The sequence below is a fragment of the Xenia sp. Carnegie-2017 genome, unplaced genomic scaffold, assembly GCF_021976095.1.
Source record: "Xenia sp. Carnegie-2017 unplaced genomic scaffold, XeniaSp_v1 HiC_scaffold_22, whole genome shotgun sequence".
NCBI classification, from domain to species: domain Eukaryota; kingdom Metazoa; phylum Cnidaria; class Anthozoa; order Malacalcyonacea; family Xeniidae; genus Xenia; species Xenia sp. Carnegie-2017.
In genome coordinates this window covers 3,866,764-3,886,424 of record NW_025813485.1, presented here as the reverse complement: position 1 = coordinate 3,886,424, position 19,661 = coordinate 3,866,764, and the positions used below count along the sequence as shown (strand labels likewise).

The 19,661-nt window shown below is 33.8% G+C and overlaps 5 protein-coding genes across 5 annotated transcripts; 3 read left to right on the top strand and 2 right to left on the bottom strand.

Moving 5' to 3' along the window:
• Nucleotides 1–5: 5 nt before the first annotated feature.
• On the top strand, nucleotides 6–6,240 carry LOC124447032 (abnormal spindle-like microcephaly-associated protein homolog). The gene is made up of 4 exons (XM_046997934.1): nucleotides 6–324; nucleotides 1,480–2,435; nucleotides 4,046–4,157; nucleotides 5,883–6,240. Exons 1-4 carry the CDS (start codon nucleotides 171–173, stop codon nucleotides 5,990–5,992), a joined length of 1,332 nt encoding a protein of 443 aa, XP_046853890.1. The 5' UTR covers nucleotides 6–170; the 3' UTR covers nucleotides 5,993–6,240.
• Nucleotides 6,241–6,980: 740 nt separating this feature from the next.
• LOC124447029 lies at nucleotides 6,981–10,284 on the bottom strand. The gene is made up of 2 exons (XM_046997930.1): nucleotides 10,051–10,284; nucleotides 6,981–8,582 (listed from the first exon to the last, which is right to left on the bottom strand). Exon 2 carries the CDS (start codon nucleotides 8,463–8,465, stop codon nucleotides 7,101–7,103), a length of 1,365 nt encoding a protein of 454 aa, XP_046853886.1. The 5' UTR covers nucleotides 8,466–8,582; nucleotides 10,051–10,284; the 3' UTR covers nucleotides 6,981–7,100.
• A 467-nt stretch (nucleotides 10,285–10,751) lies between these two features.
• On the top strand, nucleotides 10,752–15,062 carry LOC124447036. The gene is made up of 2 exons (XM_046997939.1): nucleotides 10,752–11,414; nucleotides 14,331–15,062. Exons 1-2 carry the CDS (start codon nucleotides 10,972–10,974, stop codon nucleotides 14,521–14,523), a joined length of 636 nt encoding a protein of 211 aa, XP_046853895.1. The 5' UTR covers nucleotides 10,752–10,971; the 3' UTR covers nucleotides 14,524–15,062.
• Nucleotides 15,063–15,143: 81 nt separating this feature from the next.
• LOC124447030 (putative diacyglycerol O-acyltransferase MT1809) lies at nucleotides 15,144–17,209 on the top strand. The gene has a single exon (XM_046997931.1). It carries the CDS (start codon nucleotides 15,657–15,659, stop codon nucleotides 17,079–17,081), a length of 1,425 nt encoding a protein of 474 aa, XP_046853887.1. The 5' UTR covers nucleotides 15,144–15,656; the 3' UTR covers nucleotides 17,082–17,209.
• On the bottom strand, nucleotides 17,103–19,631 carry LOC124447034 (kidney mitochondrial carrier protein 1-like). The gene is made up of 10 exons (XM_046997935.1): nucleotides 19,381–19,631; nucleotides 18,969–19,116; nucleotides 18,804–18,898; nucleotides 18,516–18,601; nucleotides 18,305–18,406; nucleotides 18,059–18,183; nucleotides 17,812–17,872; nucleotides 17,623–17,709; nucleotides 17,473–17,553; nucleotides 17,103–17,312 (listed from the first exon to the last, which is right to left on the bottom strand). Exons 1-10 carry the CDS (start codon nucleotides 19,433–19,435, stop codon nucleotides 17,262–17,264), a joined length of 891 nt encoding a protein of 296 aa, XP_046853891.1. The 5' UTR covers nucleotides 19,436–19,631; the 3' UTR covers nucleotides 17,103–17,261.
• Between the last annotated feature and the right edge of the window lie 30 nt (nucleotides 19,632–19,661).

The window sequence follows — 19,661 nt, the reverse complement described above, 5'->3', positions numbered from 1 at the left end:
AAGGGAAATATTGTTGCCACGAAAGGTCGTCAATGTAATCTTACAGAAATTTATTGGTAGTTGCTATGGCATGATTTTTTAATGACCGCTGATGAATATTGAAGATAATTTCATTTTTGTTTTCGCATCTATAAACGAACGTTGCTTTGATATCAAAGCCAATAGAAAATATGTCTGTTTCGTATTCTTCGAATAAGCTGAGGGTTCCACCCGGATTTCAAGCTTTGTTGGAAGGAGTTGCACGAGAGGTTCTAAGAGAACAGCCACGCGATTGTGTGAATTTTTGTGCAAAATATTTTAGAAATTTAGTTGAGCAACGTGAACGTGAGTACTTGTGTATTCTTTTATAAACTTAAAAAAAATTCTTTTCTGCAGTCCTCTGTATTGATTTAAGTTATTTTTTCTTTGATGCGTGTTGCATTTATGTGCGTTTGTGTACGTAAAATGTGGTTTACGGTTTCGATTTGATGTTAGCACTATTGCAAGTCTTTCTGAAATGAGGATAAAACTGTCATTTAAATGATATTTTTTGATGTACATCATTCAGCTTATTTAGGAAATGTATAATGGTAAAATTGTAGATTGGTGATATTCATCACATGTAATGACTTCTCTTATGTGCACTACAGACAGCAGATACCTATAAAGTATCTTTATATGATAAATCTAGTGCTGTACAATTCTTGAAGAATCATAAATTGTATATCATGAATCATACACAATTGCAATTCTACCAATTCTGTCATTTCTTTTATAAAATGTATGAAAAAAAGTTTTTAAATTTAAGGTGTTTTAGCAAATAAAAAGATCATTAATAATTCTACTTTTTGACTGCTTGCCATTCATACAATTTTTGCAAATATAATGCGCGTATAAATCAAAGAATTGGTGATTTAGTATTTAATTATTTTCGGATGGGTTTTTATCGTAGTTTTACCACGTAGCTACCCTCCTTTTCATGATTGCCGTGCAAAATATTAATTTGGTGTTCATGCTGTCAATGTCTAAAATAATTTATTTATTAGTTTCAGTTTTTCATTATAATTAGGATTTTATATGAGCTATTATGAAGTAACATATCCAAAGCAGAACAAGACTTGTGTCAATGTTAAAATTGATCCAAAAGCATAAAAAGAGAGGGCAATGACAGAACAAAACGAATTAATGAAATTTCTCTCTATTTTAAATCATACTAAATACTACTAATTCAAGAGATGTTTTTACTAACCTAGAATATAGAATCTCCTAACATTTTTCCTATATGAATACATGAAAATAGTGCAAAGAGCAACATTTTTTAAATGCGCAAATTAATGTTTGAAATATTGTGGTAAACTTACCTCACAAATAATTAATGTCGTCTTAATGCCTTTTGATAAAACGTCTTTCAAGAAGAATGTAAAGTTGAAGTCTAAATTAAGTTGTACACTGTGAGTTATTGTTACATACGTAATAGTAATTTTTGTTTATGCTTTCTAGTAACTGGCCAAGATGATGCAAAGCGCTCAAATGTTTTGGAACAATTGAATGATGGGAAAAATATTGATCTTGATTTCAATGATCCAGCATTGAGTAATGCAGCTGTTAAAATTCAATCTCAATTTCGTGGTTATAAAACAAGAAAAGAATTTGATGAAATGAAGAAAGAAAATGTGAGCTCCTATGTTGATGTTGATGATCCCAAGCAACAAAAGGCTGCTATTGTTATACAGGCTGGTTATCGTGGGCATAAGGTGCGCTCTGAGCAAAAGAATGCATCAAAATCAATCCAGGTAGGTTATAATGATTCTAAAACAAAAACTGAAGCAACTGACAAGGTGCAAGAGGATTTTGATGTAAACAAGACTGAGATTCAACATGCTGCTACTGTCATTCAAGCTGGTTACCGTGGCTATAAATCCAGGCAAGAGGTTGCTATGTTACAAAAAATTAAGTCCAAAGGGGAACATCTTGAGGCAAAGGAAGCAGGTCATGAAGGACATCAGGAACATATAGAGGCAAAGGAAGTAGGTCATGAAGGACCTCTGGAAAATATAGAGGCAAAAGAAGCAGATCATGAGGAACATGAGAAATGTGAAGGACATACAGAGACAAAGGAAGCAGGTTATGAGGTACATCAAGAATACTCAGAAGCCAAGGAAGCAGGTCATGAAGGACATCTTGAACACAAGGAGGCTAAGGAAGCAGGTTATGAGGAATATCAGGAGCATATAGCAACAAATGAGGTGGATGGTGAAATTGGTTTAAATGATGAAGAGCTTGAAAATGTTGAAAATTTTCGAACTGACTATTGTGAGGATGTGCATTTGGGAGAAATTAAAAAAGAAGAAATAGACGTAGATTTTACAGATCCAGAGGTTCAAAATGCTGTTATCACTCTTCAAGCTGGTTTTCGTGGTTTTAAAGCGAGAAAAGAACTAAAAGGAGCACAAGAGGTGAGAGTTTAAGAAACTATGTATAAATTTTTTTGAGTGTCTGACAATCCACCGCTATTTTACGTGGAAATCTTTCACTGGTAATGATAGTTTACGAAACTCGGTCCATTCAGTGTTTATTCCAATATTCTGCGTGAAACATCATACGTATCAAAAAATTTTTAAGTATGACGCCGACAAATTCTATTGTTAGTTTATTTCTATTCTATAATCCAAATCCAGTGTTATAACGAGATTTGCAAAAATCAATCTGCTTTGTCATTTATGAAGTGTATTGTGTGATTTTGCAAAATTGACATCAGGCTCTTCTTAACATGGCAATTTTTAATCAACAGACTGCATGCATGTATTTATTATTATTAAATAAATTATAGTAGTATTTTTGTGCCAAGAAGCGTCTTACTGAATCATTGATGGCAAAATGTAGTGACGTATGAATGGGATAACGTTATAGGAAATAATCAATAAGTGTGCATTGCGCAGTAGCTATTTGAGCGGTAAAACGTCTAGTAGTTATGGGAAAGTGTTATTCACGGAAGCTGAGCAAGAAAGAAGTTAATTCCGAAGTAGAAAATAACAGCACGGGCTCAAAAGATGAAAATAATGGAAAAGTGGAAATCACCGATGAGTCGATTGCAAAAAAAACCTGTCAAAGTAAAAATGATTTTCAAGTCGAAAATAAAAAAAATTTTAGTTCGAGTAAAAAGACCAAAGCCGTTCGAATAACTGAAACGGCTACCAGCGAAGTTGAATCGAACTCAAAGACAACGAGCTCGAAGGAAAATTCGGATGATCTTTCTAAAGATAAAGCACAGGTGATCTATTGAATGGAGCTTTACCGCATAAGGCAGCTGTCTACATGTCATAAAGTTTGTTTGATATTTTTTTTACCTTGCTAGGGTTCTACATAATACGATTTTAGTTCTCTATAAGTATTCGTTACAATAATGGTTACAATAGGAGCGCTGTGACTTGAAATATTGGCATATCTTGTGTTATCAGCTATACTTAGCCGCTTAAATGCATACATTGTCTTCGTTCTGCTTTGAACATTCATAAATGCAAATTGCGATAGTGTATGCCTATCTACATATGCATATCTATGTACACATAACCTTTCGTGTGCCATATGTCATTTTTGTTTTCTGTTTATAAAAGTTTTAATTTGTTTTACTTGAAGAAAATAATTGAGTCAAACAGTTTCCAAAGGTTTATATGACATTTAAGTTCTTTTTTAGTATAAACCGGTACTTGATTTTACTTTTAAAGCATAAAGTTTGGTATATCATGAAGAATTAAAAGCTGGGGATTGGGAGTAGATAGCATAAGAGCTAGAGAAGGGTTGGTATTGGTATCGTTATTGAAAGCTAGGTACTGGTAGTCGGATATTTATTTTGATAAAGAAAAGTTGAAACCAGCAGTAGAAGTCTGATTTCAGTAGTGGAAGGTTGATACTGGTAGTAGATATTAATTTTGTCTAGTGAAATATATAGGTCTTTTTTGTATCTTCTATGTTGAAGGCCGCCCACTTGTTTAAATCTGTGCTCAATAAAGTGTTTTCATACAAGATCACATGACAAGTCTTTGATTATAACTACTTGCTTTTACAGCTGGAAGATGTTGATGTAAATGTCGATGATCTTGAAAAGCAAAATGCCGCTACCAAAATTCAAGCTGGATTTCGAGGACATTTAGCAAGAAAGCAACTGAAATCACGTGAAGGTAAAATATATCCCTGATTGTTCTTTTATCATCATCATCATCTGATGTTGTCCCGACTGTATATTAACACCCGAACGACAAAACACTAGCGTTTTACACCATATCTATAGCATTATAACACTGATAGATTCGATATGGAAAATAAACTATTCAACGTGTTGTTTTGTCTTTGTTCTTTTAACATTTGTTTTCTATTCCCTCAAAGAAGCTTTGCCCTATCCTTGCATCGCTAGTGATTATTAATTATGTTTTCATTGTAAAAGCTTTGAAGTCTTGACAAGGGAAGCAGATATTCCTTGTTTGACGTGAATTCTATGGATGATGTGTTAAATTTAGAAATATATAAACCAATCAAAAATGTGTTGGATTAAAGTTGGAATTAAAAATGGTTGTGTGGTCTGTGCATGCTGAGATCACATTGGTAATATTTAAATAAGTGAGCCGGTTACTCTTAAAACATTGCAAGTTCGTGCATTTAGATTTTACCATCACGATAAACTGAAGCAAGTCAACGAGCGGACTAAGCATGCTTGAGCAGACTGCGCATACTCAAACAATTTCTCTTATAATTTGTGACTATGAGAGCAATTTACTCCAAAATTAGTGCTTGTAAATCCAGTTGTTGATCGACATTAACTTGAATACTCGGACAATTGTCGACTACAAATCAGCAGCAAGTGCATGCTCTAACAATATCCTACCAATTTAAGACTGAGCGAGGTAGTTACTCTGAAATCAGTGCAAGTAGATCCAGTTGGTTGTTACCACGACTATGGATAATATTTCTAATAGTTAATGACTGAGTGAGGTATTAACTTCCCGAGCAGTAAAAAGCTATCCAGTAAATGGGTATGAACTCATTCGTTGCCAACAAATCGTTGGTCGAGTGGATTGTGAAAGTATTCAGTCATATTTATCGTTGGAGTGTCGTCTTTCTTCCTCAGCTTCTTTCAACAAATGCATCTTCAAATTCGTTGCCTTGGCTTGCCGTGCCCAACCATACATAAAAGCCAAATAGGCAATACCCCACCATAGACATTGACACCGTTGATAAAAAGAAAATTACTCTCTAAAACCGTGGAAAACAAGTGGCTATGTAGACTATAGCATGTGATAGGTTTTAAATAAAATTTTCTTTATTTGCCATGAAGTCAATGGATGTTTGCCTCATGAATAAAAATTAAACGGGACATAATGGGGAAATGAAGTAAATATATGTGAAACGTGTTATGTTTGATTAAAATTACGAGTGTAGAGGCGGTGTGCTTTTGAAACTTTGCACTATCCTTGAATTAATAGTTTTACTTTTGGCCTACCTATGATATGCATAACACATTTATAAATCATAGCAGTTTCTGTTGGTGTATACTTTGTTCCAACATTATCGGGTTCCCATCTTACCTCTGTTTTCCACCTTTCAACTATCGTAGCTAGTGTTAATAGTTACGAAGTGTTTTAACTATCTTTAATTATTTTGTTTTAATAATATATTGTCTTTTGCAATAAATATTCACGAAATCTAGTGAAGAACTATTTTTTTCATGATCATAAATCACGTTGTTGCTATATGGCATATTTTGAAGAGTCAATGAATGGCAGTGACGCTGTGAAATTTTGGCAATCGTATATCATTTGTCAGTCAGTCGCCAAACAACGACAAAATAAATTGTAGTTCAGTTTGAACTGACTTCTGTTATTTAAAGAAAAGTATTTTCGTTCTTTCAGAGACAAGTGAAGAAATTGATACTCTTACAAACGATCAAGAAAACGAAGCAGCCGTGAAAATTCAAGCCAGTTTCCGTGGACATATGGTGCGTAAAAGTTTACAGCAGTAACGCATCTTGTCGTTTTCGTAGGAAACTTTAAGAAACTTAAAGATTGCATGCTGTGAAAATCTAATTGTGTTGGGCATATTTTAACTTGTAGTCATATAATTGTAAAATTATATAATATATGAAATGAACACATAAAAATAAAATACAAACATTACATGTGAGGAATATAAATAATAGTTAGCTACCTTTATTATTTGTATGAAAACCTATTAGTGTAAAATTTTAAGAAATCTATTCGAATTCCCATACGATTGAATGTCGTTTTTAGTTTTTAAAAATCCTTTCAGACTGCATAGTCTACATGTGTCGTTTAATTAGTTTTGTGACTATAGGTAAATTCTCTGCAGTGTTTATTATTATTCCTTTTTTCAAAGAATTATAGTTAAGTAACTCGTTAATTTAATTATTGTCCGACATTATATTGTAAGACTGTGACTTGTAATAACGGAACTCGTTAATTTAATTATTGACTTAATATCTTCAACTACTTCATAATCTTTATAGTGTACTTTTAGCTAAAAACGCAACTATGACAACAGATCGTTATTTAGATTTCTGTATTTTAACCATTACTTGGAGATAGCTGTTTCCTATGTGTCTTTCCTGTGTGATAACTTAATAAAAAAAGATAATGAACACAGTTTTACTCTTGTTTTATTGTCACAAGTAATTTGTACCCTTCAGTCGATAGTTGTATATCGTAGATTTTCAAAAAGTTCTACTTAATCTTGAAAGTGAAAGTAAGATTTTTCATCCTGCATGTTACTGGTCGAATATCTTCTATGTATTGAGATCTTTCCTCAGAAAATATGAATAAGAGGAAATGAAATGAAATATCCTCGTCTGTATAAAACTTACAATATCTTTTTCAAATGGAATATTTGACCGGCAAAATGCTTTTGTCAGTGCTATGTCCTAAGTGTAACCCACAATACAGCATCATATATAGCGAAAAAATATAAAATATACTTATTTATTATAACTAAAATTTTTGTGAGTAAAATTTCTCAAGATTTAATAAAAGCTTTAATATTAATTACTATAATTCAACTGTACAATTAAATTGAAGATCAGTTCTTTACGATCCTGGATATGAATGAAGATTTTTTTAATAGTTTTCTGAGCCACATATTTCTGATATGGTATAACCACTGCGTCGAATCTCAATTTGATTATGTTGAAAAGCACTAACAATCCAGGCATGAAAAGTACCCGAGCCAAGCGTGACGAGATCTATACCATTTTTTAATATGCTCAATTCAACGAGGGAAAAAATTCCTTTATCATTTGTATAAGGATTGTGTGAAGGTTGATATGTTACTGCGTTTAAACGACGAGCTATATCATGATGTATATCAGTTATGTCTTCCCGGCTTATTAAATATTCGCCAGTAACGTTTTTAATAGAGAATTTCCTGCGATCAAAAAGATCTGAACCGAAACTGACCATGTCTGTCGCAAGAAATACAGTGGAAACATTACGAAGTGAGCGAAGAATGTTAACCAGGTGGAGAACGTGATCAACACAATAATGTAACTTTTTGTACAAGTTTGCTACGAACAAGCGTTCGGTTCTCATATGAACAGAAATAAAGTTTTTTGGAAGATTACGTTCAATAAAAGAAGCGGTTTCTTGTCTGATTATGTCACTCAGTAATATACGGTGTTTCAGATCTGCTGGGGTTAAGAATGGCCAAAATATTGGATGAAAATGCGTACGTTGCTTACCCAAACCTCGCCATTCTGTAAAAATTACACATTTGTCACCAAGCAAAACTTTCTTCTCAAACTCCTTGATATCCCGTAAAATCTCTGGATTTACACACACCTGCCGTCCAATTTCAATACCTTCCAGTGCTTTTGTCGCAGTTAGATGTCGCCGTATAAAATGGCAATCAGTCCAGCCACTAGATAAGGTCTTGCGTACAATTTCGCCAACATCTTTGTCGTTCTTCCCGAACCACAATTTTGTGTTACCCTTATGAACATCACTGTAAAGAAAATGTACTAAGGTTGTTTTAGCACCGTGATTTCTAAAATTGCAGTCTTGACGAAAATGTCTCATTTTAACAAGCTTTGAATAACCATTTGCTTGCAACAGTACATTTAGATTTGTGATGTTGTAATAGGTTTCCATTGGGTAAGCATTCGGTTCTGAATGCATGTAAAACCTCGAATTTTTGACTTCAGGTTCTACAACAATCCTGGACCAATCACCGGCTAGAGCTGCAAGTTGTAACAGGTTTTCTGTTGTCTTGCCGAGTTGCTCAAAATGATGAAACACAAGGATGTATTTTCTCTCAGACGTTTCACTTCGATGCGTTGGAATATTTTCCAAATCTTTAACAGTAAGATTATTCGATACGGTAGAAGAATGTTCGTCGTATAGTATGTGATTATCAATTAATTTCGTTCTAACGCGAGCTTCTCCATTCCATGATTCGTCTGGTTCTACTCGAATTAAGCACTCCATGCTTGTGCGCGATAAAAACTCGAAAAACTCTTTATTTAATATGTAGTACTCTCTTCTATTACTTTCAACAACTATTGATTTCGATTCAAAAATGGGTGATGTCAACCTTGCATTCTTCTGGTATAGTATGTTAAAATAAAAGATAAAAACTACGGTGAACAACAGTGAAACAATGATTAGAAATCGATACCGTACTAGCATCCTGAGACTGGCCATTCTGTTGTTGTCTATGGTAAATCTTAAGTCACACTTTATAAACTTTATTTTTATCTCATTTGAATAATGTTATAAACATCGAAGACAGTGCAATCGACAATCAGACACATCATAGCGAATGTTTGCCTAACTTTTCAGTCGTCGTTAAGAAAAAATCTACGTACACTTCCAACATTTCCTCGATAAGCTTTATAGTTTGTCGCAATCATCTTGTCTGATATAAGTGAGGCAAAGGAGGCAAAGTCTGTTTAACCAATCACATTAGAAAGTCGACATAAAGAAACAATATCACAATAGTGTGTATGAGAAGAAGCTGCTTTGATTGGATGTTAGTAAGTGAATTATTTACTTTCGGCAAAGTTGTGCATTTTTAAATGTTTATCAGCTCTTACTTTTGGATGACGTTGTATTGAAAAAGTAAAGTGGCTGCACTTACAATCGACAGATATGACAGTAAATAATAGACTAAGCCGTCGCTTTTTCAATGAAAAGTTTCAATTTTTTAAATCGCACATCCAAAATTAAATTTTAAGCCAGAAAAGACAATTTACAACAGATCGATCGACTGCCATATTTGAACAGTCCCATTTTACAAATGAGTCACGATGTATATTAATTGGACTATAGAACTTCACGTTGTCAGTAATGCTTTGATAACTGTGACGTTTTTTAAATGCACTGGGAGTTGGAAACTTTTTTTAGCATGGCACTTGTTTTATATTTATTTTAATTTCTGCAACCTGTTACTTACGATCTTTATGTATGAAATCAGTGGTTGTCTGCTTTTATCATACATTGGTAGCACCAAAAAGAACGTCGCTGAAATAATTAATGACGTCTGCTGGCAGTTCGTTATGCGTCAAATATGCTATCTTTGTAAAACAGTGCAAATTGGTCAATTCAAAATAGGAATAGCAGAAAGTTAGGAGTTTTTCAAAGAGATTCGTTGAGGAACTCTTTAGATCAATTGATAAAACTGAGCAAATGTATTGATGAAATATTTTCGGAACGCTTCTACTGCCGCGACTGTAAGATTTTAAGAGTGAATGTCTTGAATCCAGGAGTATCGTTGTATGTTAGTAGAACTAGGTCATCCAAGTTAGTTGAGTCCTGAGAAGGACTGTCTGTTGATGTTGTTACTTCTTATACACTTGACTCTGAAGATGACTACAGAATCCTTCTCAGGACTCCACCAAGCTGGACGATCTACTTCTAAAACATGTAAATATGAAGATTATTGCTTTTTGAATACATACTAATGAATACGACCAAACCATAACTCCTCGGCTTACCAATAACTATTCCAATGTTTATTGGTAAATAAAAGACTTATTTTTAGCTAAACTTATTCAGCAACATTTCGGCTGACCTGTATAAATCTTGTACAAAAATGTGAAGCACTTGGAACTTGGAAGACTGGCGTCGAAATATCGAAAACCTTGTCATGGAGAAAACAGAATGTAAATCTCAAAATAATTATTAATTATTCGAATAACAGTCTTGTTTGACGCGCTTCGGAATATTACGTAATTATATTATAGTCTTTTTTTAGACACGCAAGTGACGAACAGAAATTTATATATGATATGTATATTGTATAACGTGTCTCGTGCTTCACCGGTTCTCGCGTGTGTTAAAAAACTTGTTTCTTTCTTGTCCATCTAGTATCAAGTGATTTTACTGCGGGTCTTAATTCATGCATTTTTCACGTGATGGCACGTAACAACTTTCACAGGGGAGGGGTGCCGAGTCAAGTAGAGAACACTTAATTTTCGAAATTCTGCTTTAAATGAAAAAATATTAAAAGTATTTTTATTGATATGATAACTTAACTTCGAATATTGCACTTGCTCTTTGTTTGAAGTAAAGATTCCCAAGTCATATTTTCCATATTATTTGTAAGGAGAGGACGAGAGGTACGCCAGGCTGAAATGTCACTTCCGTGATTATGTTTTCTTACGATGAGAAAAATTTTAACAACATTTTATACTTCGTGCTTGGACGCCTACGAATGTAGCAGCTGTTTTGTTATAATTGCATTCATATATTCTACATCATATTGAATATATTGTTGACGCTAGACAAGTTCTTGTTTCGTGCCCATTTGCATTGCTTGAATGAACAAGCCTGACGAGTGACGAGTGATATTACTTCGAACCTGCTTATACTGGAAGGATGTTGTAGAAGGTCGAAGTTTATTTGAGTTGGAATTGTGTCAAGCGAGTCTAGCATTTATACTTGGCGAATTCTTGCGTTTATTAGTTTGACTCGTCTTCTTTTCGACTAGGATATGGTTGTGAACGCTTTTAATATTGTGTCGAAAACGGCTTCTCATAATAATTCTAAAACTGTATCTACTTTTCCGCCTTGTAAACGTGGAGCATCATGTCCAAAATGCTCCCGTCGGAGGCTGGGAGAAACTATGGAAAATACGAAAGGTCGCCTACGAAAAGGAACTTTACTTGAGGCATTTCGAAAGGCTGTAAACGCTTTGGACGATTTGGACTTGGTTCCCCGTGCGAAGAAATCAAGATTATGTCGGCGCAGACCAGCTGCACTTACAATTTATGTAAAAAGTAAAACGGAGAAAGTATACAATGCTATCAGACTTAATCAAAAGACAGTTGAAGAACTTAAACAAGCGCTTGGTGATAAATATAATTTTTCGTCAAGTTGTGTCACAAATATGCAGTATGTGTCGAATGATAGATGTCAAAAACGTAAAAGAGAACGGTAAGCTAGAATTTAGTTTCAAGCTTTTATGTTACTGGAGTATTAATACACCACTAAATGATCGGCGTTTCACTTGATTTCATCATTTTTCCATGGCATCTTTTATCTTGTTGAACTAGTCACTCAACTTTTTCTTTCGGTTTGGAGGAAACTCCCCCATGACGTAGTCACGCAAAGAAAAGGTCGACGTAGTTATTTTAACAACCAGCGGTTGTCAATTTGTTATTGCGCGAGTTAAAATGGTCTGTTTTTGTTATTGGTTTTTGCCAATGTAGGCTGTCCTAAATTAGATGAGATAGAATCCAATTGGTTTACGACAAATATCATTGACTAACATAAAAGGAATTAGAATTATTTTCAGTTAAAAAATAACACAGTCATCACCAGTTATCAGATTAAGAAATTTTGCGGTACTAGTGTGTTTAAGATGCTGTACGTTGTTTTGGGTGAACCTGATTAAATTACCACAAAACTGTCTTTGTGATAAAGTAGCAGTGACCCAGGTTTTTGTTGCTTTAATTTTGACAGCCTATAATGGACAAAAGGGGTCTGTTGCACAAAAGATGGATAAATTATCCGATTAATGAATCTTATCCAAAGAATATTACAATATACATCCTATTCAATAGATAGCTACTCTGTGGATGAAATGCATTGGATAAAAACTATCACATTGTATCTTCTGGGAAGATCAAATACCAAACTGGCATGTTATATGGTGCAATTTTTTTTAAATGTTGCATTTCATCTTCAAAGCAACTTTATTTTAACAAGAATTTATCTATTGGATTGTTTGTTGTCTGTTGGATAGCAAGTTATGTGTTGGATAGTAATTTATTGTCCTTTTGTGCAACCAAATGCAGATTTTTGATCTTATGAAATATAAGCTAGATGTGATAATATTTTTTTCTTGTTGAGAGTAAGGACTGTTGTTTCTAGTTAAATTACAATCATAAGGATTTAAATTTGTTTGATTAATTAAAAGAACAACTTGATTTGACCTCATTGCTATGTGAATAAATTTAATTGATTTTATTTTATATCAATTATTATATTCATGAGTTTTGGAGACTATTCATAAATCTTAGAATGGTACCACAGGAAATTTTTCCCAAACTCTGTTATTGTGTTTTATAAAATCCATAATTGTTTTTAAATATCCATAATGTATTTTTATAAATCAACATTCTCTATGCATGAAGGTCCACTTATCCATTATTGTTATTCATTATGGGAAGTATGTAAATTTCATAATAGATGCAATGTTGATTTTTTTAAAAATATTCCAGTGTAATGAGGGAAAAGTTCTGCTGTCTCTTCTATTAGTGCCTGGACTGCAATTTGGATATCATTTAATGTTTTGAAATATACAACAACAATATTTTTCATTACATAATCATGGCCTACAGATTGTACTATGTACATAATTTTATCATGATTAAATGCCAAAACTCACTTGACAAAGAAAATAAAATAACTTACTTGGAAATATTAATCTGTGATAAATATTTAATTGATAAGTGCTACAAACTTGTCATTCAAAATTCTGGTGGTGTGCATATAGTTCATCATTAGAATTTTTCTTAATTAATTTTTGATGTCTCATGACAACTGTGGTTGGATTTTCTCCCACTTTTACCCAGAACTAGAAATTAAAAATTTACAAGCTATTAATTTTGAATAAAAGTTTGTTGGGTTGGTAAACTTCTTTTTTTCAAGGCAGTTATCAGTGTCATTGTAGCAGCCTTGTCTATATGTGTTTTCTCTTAAAGATTTTGATGAGATTTTGTCTGTAGCATACTTTAAGAAGTGAATCATTGCAGAAAAGTTGAGACGGCTCATTGGTGATTATCAAAATGCCATGAATATAATGGATGGCATTTCTTTGAATCTTGAATTTATTAAACATTATTAATCACCATAATCAATGACTTATTTGATTAAATAGCTGATGACTATTTACACATTTACACATTTTCCTGTCAGTATGAAGTGAATGAATAATTCTCAACACATCTCCTTACTTTGGTGATGTTTATTGTGGAAGAAATATAAACCATTAACATCATTGTGATGTGAAAATGAATGTGCACCTCCCCACCAGAATGTGGACATTGAAATGGAGAAATTTATTATGTGAACAAAATTAATTTATTATTTCCATTGCATGCCGAATGTCTTTTTAGAGAACTAAGTGAAGAACTGCCACATTTACGTACTGCAGATGAAATCTGGATGTGCAGTTATAAAGGTTTATTCGTTATTTACGAATGGTTATATTGTATACGGCTTGTAGTATGAACAATATGTTTGTTAATGTTGGATTTGTCTTTGTGAAAATGTTCATGTGCGCCTAATCGTTGAATTTTTCAGTGTGACACGTACAAAACCTTGCATTTTGATTGAAGTAAAATCTTTTTTTATTATTTTCTTGTCACACAGAAATTTCACTGATTGCGCACAGGGGCATGTGGATGTTAAATATTTATTTCCTGTTGTTATTGTTTTGCACTGCGCGTGCAAATTGGAAGTGTTTTAATGCCAACTTTATTTATTTTCAAAGCTAAAACCGATCTTTGGTCATTTTGTCAATGATTTTGTTTTAGCTTGTTTGGCATCAAAGCTCTTTTAATTTATATTCAATATGCGCCTGATTTTTGTGACTTACCAAGAAATTTTAAAAATTACAAAGAAATTTCAAAGAAAGTCACGTAGAAAAAATTACATTGAAGAAATATCATTTAGAATTAATAGTCGATTCTGGCAATGTTTCAATAAGATTTTTCATGTAAAGATCATTTCTTCATGCAATGAACATGGAAGCGACTGTTTTTTGAAATTTCTTTTGTGTTTGTTCGACGGTTTTTTCGGCTTCTACATGAAGTGGGTTTGTGATTATTCATTTGTTTGTTTTAGACGTGTCGTCGATATAACTGAAGAAATTGTACAAAATTTCGATGAGGAGGATGATTTTCTTCTTGATCTAGCATACGATATAAAGACTGGCGAATGTGATATTAAACTTATAAAAGGTGTTGCCTTTACGGAAACGAAAGCAGTGCAAAGAGACAACGAAATTGCAAGTAAAATGAAGACGTTTAGTGCATGACATAGACGTCCTAAAATTTCTTTTTCTTATCATTGTAAATTAGATTTGTCTTGTTTGCGATAGTTTGTAAATATTGCTGTTTTATAGTATTAAGCATTATCTTAAATCTAAATGATGCATTTAGGCCCCGTTTACACTATACTGGATTACCATCGTAGCAGGTTGAATATTCTTTGTATTAAAAGGCAGTGACATTGTTCAACGTCAGGAACACAGTCAAATAGACTAAATCTATCATCTTAATAAGCTTTTACTCCGAACAGTTAACCCTTTAATGCAAATGAAGATGTGATGAACGAATCCGATATAGTGTAAACGCAGCCTTAGCCAATTCGTGCGATAGGTGGAAATGAGGCTTTAGTTTCATGCATTGCTCGCATGTAAAATGTTTTGCCAGGATACGTAATGCTATATTATAAGTAAGAAGGTAGTTTCCTACTTATTATTGTATTGTTTAGTTTTTGAAACAGAATGAAATGAATCGCAATCTTTCAAAGTAAAATAATAATATAATAGAAAATTCTCGTTATGAGTTTGTATGCATTTTGCATTATTTATTTTATGCAAAGTTTCACGTACGAAATGGCTGCTGTAAACATCCGTGGTTCTATCAAAAAACGCGTTTTGTATGAAAAAAAGTGTCACCGATACCTCTGGTAGCTACCTTTCAGCTTGTCACAGCTTGTGACATGTTACTTGTGTTTCTCCTCATCAGTCAGTTGTCCCAGTCAATTTACCTGAACAGGCGTTATATGGTTCTATTTACCATATGACTTGCCACAAAGCTGCCAATATGCATCGAATAGATTGCACATTGGAGAAGTGTGGTGCATGTTTGTTATGAATAATTATATTTACAAATTTTTTCACTGCTTTGACGCATGTGTTTGCGAAAATTAACTCCCTTGCGGCCGTGTACGACTGATAATCTTTATCTGATGACTGATTTGTTAAATAATTTATTGGTGACAAAAAGTACTTGAACGTGAAAGCAACTAATACCAAGCAGTAGTTAAATTCACGAGCAATAAAAGCTACATTAAACACAACTAACTCAGTTTTCTGTTAGGTGTATGTAGTCTTATCCATTTTATGCAAGAGGGTATTTCATTTGGCGAACTTCAAGAGGCAAGATGAAAATTTACTGGGCCGCTTGTGTTCTTGCATTCATAGCAAGTGTTTTGTTACTGCCTGTTTTCCTACCGATTATTTTGCTTTTACTCATTTACCATGGAGGTGTTCGTTGTCTGATTTATCTAAAGGGAGCAATCCCCCTTGCTGCTGACGATGCGGTTTGGCAACAAGATCGAAGTACTAATCTACACATTGTAAATGCCGTCATGTTCTTGGCGGGTAGGTTGACGCTCAAGAATTTGGAAGAACTGGTTAACCAGCGTTTGGTGAAGTCCAAGCGAGCAAATGGCGAAAAGCTTTGCCCTCGTTTAACCTGTTGTATTGATGTACTTTACGGACAGTACGTTTGGATTGAAGACGGAGCATTCAAAATTGAAAACCACGTGCAGTTATGGGGAGGAAAACAACCGAAAACTATGCAAGACTTAGAGAATGTAATATCAGAAATCTCTTCACAGATTTTACAACGCAAAAAGCCGCTTTGGGAGTTTATTTCAATTCCAACGCCGGACATCAACGATTCACACGTTATTGTATTTCGAATACATCATAGTTACGCTGATGGAGTCGCTTTGACGCGACTTTTTGTGAATAATCTTTTTGATGTTCCTCTAAACCATCATGAACCAATAAAATTTTCAACAAAGAAGCGTTTTTTGATGTTGACCAAAGCTGCACTTGTTGGGCCTTTGACCGTAATTTCCAGATGCCTCTCACCCAGAGATTACTCTGAAATCCACGGGAGTCAGTTAAATGGAAAGAAATTAGTATCATGGTCAAAAAAGTTTGAACTTGCTACCGTGAAAGAAATAAAAAATCGAACTGAGACGACTGTAAATGACGTGATGACGTCATGTCTGTCTGGAGCACTGCGACGTTACCTACAAGATCATTCTGAGGAAAAACCAAAGGATGTGTGGGCTGCTGTCCCCGTTGATATACGAATGGATAAAAGCTCGATGAAGTTTGACAATCGATTTGCTTTGGTATTTCTACGGGCTCCCGTGTCGAAGAAAGATTGTATTGAGCAATTATACGAAACGAAAAAGCGAATGGACGAAATCAAGAGATCAGCTGAGCCTTTCGTCGCAGCGACAACCACCCAACTTCTCATGTTGCTGCCTCATTTCATATCTAAAACAATTCTAGATATATTCTCGTCAAAGGTTTCCTGTGTCCTATCTAACGTTCCAGGTCCACAGTTCCCTCTTACCATTGGGGGCAACAAAGCTTTGGGAGGAATTTTCTGGCCACCAGCGAGAGCTAATATAGCAATTATGATGTCAATTTTCAGCTATAACGGTCAAATCGGTATTGGTGTAATGACGGATGAAGCGATAATCCCGAAACCTAGTGAGATTGTGGCTAACTTTGAAAAAATATTTACTGAAATGTGTGAAACGATGAACATTGTGAAACCCTAAATTGATCACCACAAGACGTTATTTACAATTTCTAAGATCTTTAATAAATTGCATCGTAATTAATTTGCCATAATTTCAAGATTTCAAAGATGTAATGTTTGTCATAAATAAATTCATACAATAATGCAGAAAGCTAACTTTAATCAGTACTTTCTATTTAAGAATTCCAGAAATTTCAGCTCACAAAAGTTTATCACCTAAAGTCTTATACTGTTCAAAAGACATAAAAAACTGAATTCAGCAGTTAAGGATAATGACTTGTTTCTACTTGTGCGCCCGAACCACGATGATCCGTCATTGCAAATAGTATATTGCGGGTCAATAGCAACTAAAATCGCAGAAGAACGATAAAAAAATAGACAAAAAATTACTTATTTCTAAACAAGGATACAACAATGTTCCAAGGACAAAGACGAACAAAATTTGGAATGAAACCACGATACAATGCGAGAAATCCTTCGGTTCTTAATGTCTGGAAAAGTAAAAGAATAAAAAATAATCCTTTATTATAGAAATTGACCAGGTGATCATGATTTCTTACCATCATAATACAATCTAGAGAGTTTTTATAAATCTGTGCTTCACTAGTATCGTTCTGTTTTAACTTTCGTTGGTTCATTAATCTTGTCTAAATAACACTTGATAAAGTAAGTGAGATGATACTGAAACCATTCAGCTACTTAATGAGTCTTAAAAACTGAGTTTTAGTATTCTGTAGTACAAAGAATACCTTAACTACATCAATTGGATTCGATGCAACAGCGCCTGCAAAACCAGCACCAAAGCTGGAGCTATATCCATTTAATAGAAAGCTCTATCAATACATGTATTCAAAAAAACCTTTCGTACAAAAAAATTCTTTAATATTGCAGTACGACGTTATTGGGCTTTATTTTAACTATCTTTATTTCCACAAACTTCTATCATTGAAATCATTTACAGTAGCTACCTGGAGACTTGACTTAAATTGAACTCACAGAAAATGGGTAAGCATGTTATCTTGCAAAAGACCATTGTCCAATATTTTCTTCTTACACCAATCATAAACTGCTAATTCTACTCCAGCAACAACAGCAGCTCGCTGGGCATTTGGAATCACACCCTGTAGATTAGATACGAGGAGCTTATACCGATAACACTCACTTGTTTAGAGCTTTTTGGCATTTTGCAGATGTGATTCTTTGGGAAGCAAAGGTTAAAATATATTATACAGTGAACATTACCCTATAAAGCCCCGATAATCCTTCATTTTGAAGAATTTCTGCAAATGAACAAACCATTCCTTTCTTAAGAATAAAATCACTACTCTGAGCTTGCATGCGAACCTAAAATGTACAATTTTTGCAATGAAGTAATAGAGCACAAATACAATGAAATAAGCCATATGATTGGAATATTTATAAAAAGACGCATCAGTTCATTCTCCATACTCACTTTAAGTAAATCTGTTGGATTACACAAGGCAGCAGCGACTGCACCTGACACCACACCACATAAAATGTTGTAGTAAAATTTCTCATCTACAAACATAACACAACACACATCACTCAAATGCATTGTAACGTTATTTGTTTGAATGGATTGAATCTGTATTCATTAATTTTCATATCAGTCAAAGTTGTAATCATTAAAATAAATTTTGTAAATATTACAGTGGAAAAACTTTTACATATAACAAACGTGAAAGCATTTTTTTTGTGAAAACCTGCCCTGAGTCACAACCTTTTGGGTCTTTCACAATAATCCTTTTGATTCCATGATACATTCCTATCTTTATTGTTCCATATGTTGCTTGTCTTAATAAAGCTGGGGCAACACTATATTCAAACGAGATATTTTTTACATTTGATAATGAAGACCTATGCACAATTTTGTGTATAAACATACCCACAATAAAGAGCTTTACCACCTTCTTCTTTAGATATTGTAACAAATGCATCCAGCATTCCCCGGTATCTTATCTTTTTATTAGTGATATCAATGTGTTGCCCTTGGAGTTGAAGTCTTGTTTTTGTTGTGTCAATGGGAAATGTTGCTATATTTTATAAAATATCACCGAATTATTCCTTGAGACATGAAAAACAAATTGCACAGCAAGGAGATTTCTGACCTAATGTTTTAAAAAAAAAGTAATTGAAAGCTTTTGCTTACGAAGATATGAAAGGATTGTTAATGGATCGATGAAATAATCAGAAACGCAGAAAGGAAATCTCTCATCTTTGTAATCTCAGTAATATTCCAGTCTTAGCCACTTATTTCTTTGCAGGCTGTTTACAGATGTGCAAAGATAATCACTTACCTACTTCCGCAGTCATTGAGGCTAAGCCGCCATAGAGAAACGGCCTCCAGTCCATTATAAAATGCTACAATGGACAAATGAATTATTTTACTTTGGATCTCATATACATTTAGATCGTTAACTATTTCAACAGCCCATTTTTGAAACAATAAGCATCGTGGCATGAACAACGTGAAAGTGAGCAAGCAAGATTGCTTAAAACGTGCAGGCGTTTATAAGAATAATCGTTAGAAATTTGTAGGAAATTCCAAATTCAGCCATGAGCGGTTACTAAGGACAAC